Source organism: Borostomias antarcticus (genome assembly GCF_949987555.1).
Source record: "Borostomias antarcticus genome assembly, chromosome: 14".
NCBI lineage: Eukaryota > Metazoa > Chordata > Actinopteri > Stomiiformes > Stomiidae > Borostomias > Borostomias antarcticus.
Genome location: NC_140247.1, coordinates 21047415 through 21049914, shown reverse-complemented (window position 1 = coordinate 21049914; position 2500 = coordinate 21047415). Strand labels below are relative to the sequence as shown.

The window sequence follows — 2500 nt, the reverse complement described above, 5'->3', positions numbered from 1 at the left end:
TTTTTGATTTAACACTAGAACCACCGCGGTAGCTGTTTGGACACCAGAGCGCGCAGCTCTTCAGCCAACTGGAGGATGAAGTCGCGTCTGGGGAGGCTCAGTTGACTATGCGTCTCTCCACCCGTCCCCAGCGAGTCCAAGCTCCCCCAATGAATAATACTTATTTATAATAGCCTACATAGCACGAAACTGTGCGTATAATAGTCTATACGCGAAACTGTTCATTGAACGGCTGGGGGCCGATATAGGTATAAATAAATAAAAACATAGCCTACACAATATTTTTTTTATTTGAATGGTCTTGAAAATATTTTGCTTTTGTATCATAGGTGACGGCAGGTATCATCTTCAGCCATGGATGATGACTCCCGTGCGTAATCCTTCCAACGTTGGAGAGGCGGCGTACAACTGGGCTCACATCAGGACGCGCGGTGTGATTGAGTGCACATTTGGAATCCTGAAAGGCCGTTTAGATGCCTAGATCGTACCGGTGGGGCAATGTTATACACTCCCCCAAAAGTATGCCAGATCATCGTGCTGCAACTTGCATAACATAAAATGACAATTTTTCCTTTGTTCGTCTTATCAAATCATTCCACCTCCGTTTGCAGTCTTCCGCGTTTACACACACAAATGGCACTGACTGATTGGGAAATTAAACCCCAAATATGATTTTTTGCTGCAGTCGTGATATTTTTTGCGGAAGCTGTGAGACATGTTTTTGAACCTCGTCCGTGAGGCCTTCAAGTTCGCTGTCTGAAAATCGTATCTTTCTTTTTCTGTCTGCCATCGTCCAATGATATGCATACGAGTTGTATGCGCTGTATGCGCAGTATTTATAGTCATTTCCTATATCTGCAGCAAATTGCACTCAGCCGCAAACACCGAATGGGCGTGTTTGCGCTGGGATATTATTAGCGCAATGTCTTTAGTGAATAGGTTTTTAAAACGGAGCACATAGCGGGCGCAACTGACGCGCAATGTAATGGTGCAATTAGCGGGCGCAATTTGCTTTAGTGAATTCGCCCCTAAGAGTCATGTTCAGATGAGTCTCTGCTCTAAGAGTCACGTTCAGACGAATCCTTCTAAGAGTTATGTTCAGACGAGTCGAGTTCTAAGAGTCATGTTCAGACGAGTCCTTCTAAGAGTCATGTTCAGACGAGTCGAGTTCTAAGAGTCATGTTCAGATGAGTCCTTCTAAGAGTCATGTTCAGACGAGTCCTTCTAAGAGTCATGTTCAGACGAGTCCTTCTAAGAGTCACGTTCAGACGAGTCATTCTAAGAGTCATGTTCAGACGAGTCCTTCTAAGAGTCATGTTCAGATGAGTCCTTCTAAGAGTCATGTTCAGACGAGTCCTTCTAAGAGTCACGTTCAGACGAGTCCTTCTAAGAGTCATGTTCAGACGAGTCCTGCTCTGAGAGTCATGTTCAGATGAGTCTCTGCTCTAAGAGTCATGTTCAGATGAGTCTCTGCTCTTAGAGTCATGTTCAGAGGAGTCAGGTTCTAAGAGTCATGTTCAGAGGAGTCGAGTTATAAGAGTCATGTTCAGACGAGTCCTTCTAAGAGTCATGTTCAGATGAGTCTCTGCTCTAAGAGTCATGTTCAGATGAGTCTCTGCTCTTAGAGTCATGTTCAGAGGAGTCGAGTTCTAAGAGTCATGTTCAGATAAGTCCTGCTCTGAGAGTCACGTTCAGACGAGTCACCGAGACGGGTGATGAAGATGATGGTCCTGGTGTGTGTGTGTTCTCACCTTCTTCATGGAGGCGCCAACCTGGCGATCAATCCCAGAGCTCGAGTACCTGGGAAAGAGGAGAGGAGGAGAGGAAGAGAGGAGAGGTGGAGAGGAGAGGAAGAGAGGAGGAACGTAGGAGAGGAGGAGAGGGAATACATACTATCACCACTGTCCTTTACCCACATAAAGTGATGGTATAGGTCTTAAACTGACACACACAGACTCATATTCTCTCTCTCTCTCCGTCTCTCTCTCTCTCTCTCTCTCTCTCTCTCTCTCTCTCTCTCTCACATACACACACACACTCATTCTCTCTCTCTCTCTCTCTCTCACACACACACAAACACTCATACTCTTTCTCTCACACACACACACACACACACACACACATACTCTCTCTCTCTGTCTTTCTCTCTCACATACACACACACACTCATTCTCTCTCTCTCTCTATTTCTCTCTCTCTCACACACACACACACACTCATACTCTTTCTCTCTCTCACACACACAAACACACACACACACACACACATACTCTCTCTCTCTCTCATACACACACACTCATACTCTATCTCTCTCTCTCTCTCTCTCTCTCTCTCTCTCTCTCACACACACACTCATACTCTCTCTCTCTCTCTCTCTCTCTCTCTCTCACACACACACACACACACACACTCATACTCTCTCTCTCTCTCTCTCTCTCTCACACACACACACTCATACTCTCTCTCTCTCTCACACACACACACACACTCACCTGTCGGT

General features: G+C 45.7%; 1 protein-coding gene across 1 annotated transcript in view; it reads right to left on the bottom strand.

Annotated features, from left to right (window-relative positions):
• Nucleotides 1-2500, bottom strand: part of LOC311317545 (connector enhancer of kinase suppressor of ras 2-like) — a gene marked incomplete at both ends in the record, with an annotated part of 71444 nt that overhangs the window by 8407 nt on the left and 60537 nt on the right. Inside the window, 2 exons of the mRNA XM_084448619.1 lie at nucleotides 1752-1800; nucleotides 2493-2500. The exon at nucleotides 2493-2500 is cut by the window's right edge and continues 30 nt beyond it. Of these exons, the coding sequence (XP_084304745.1) occupies nucleotides 1752-1800; nucleotides 2493-2500 (57 nt within the window). The remainder of the gene's footprint in view (nucleotides 1-1751; nucleotides 1801-2492) is intronic.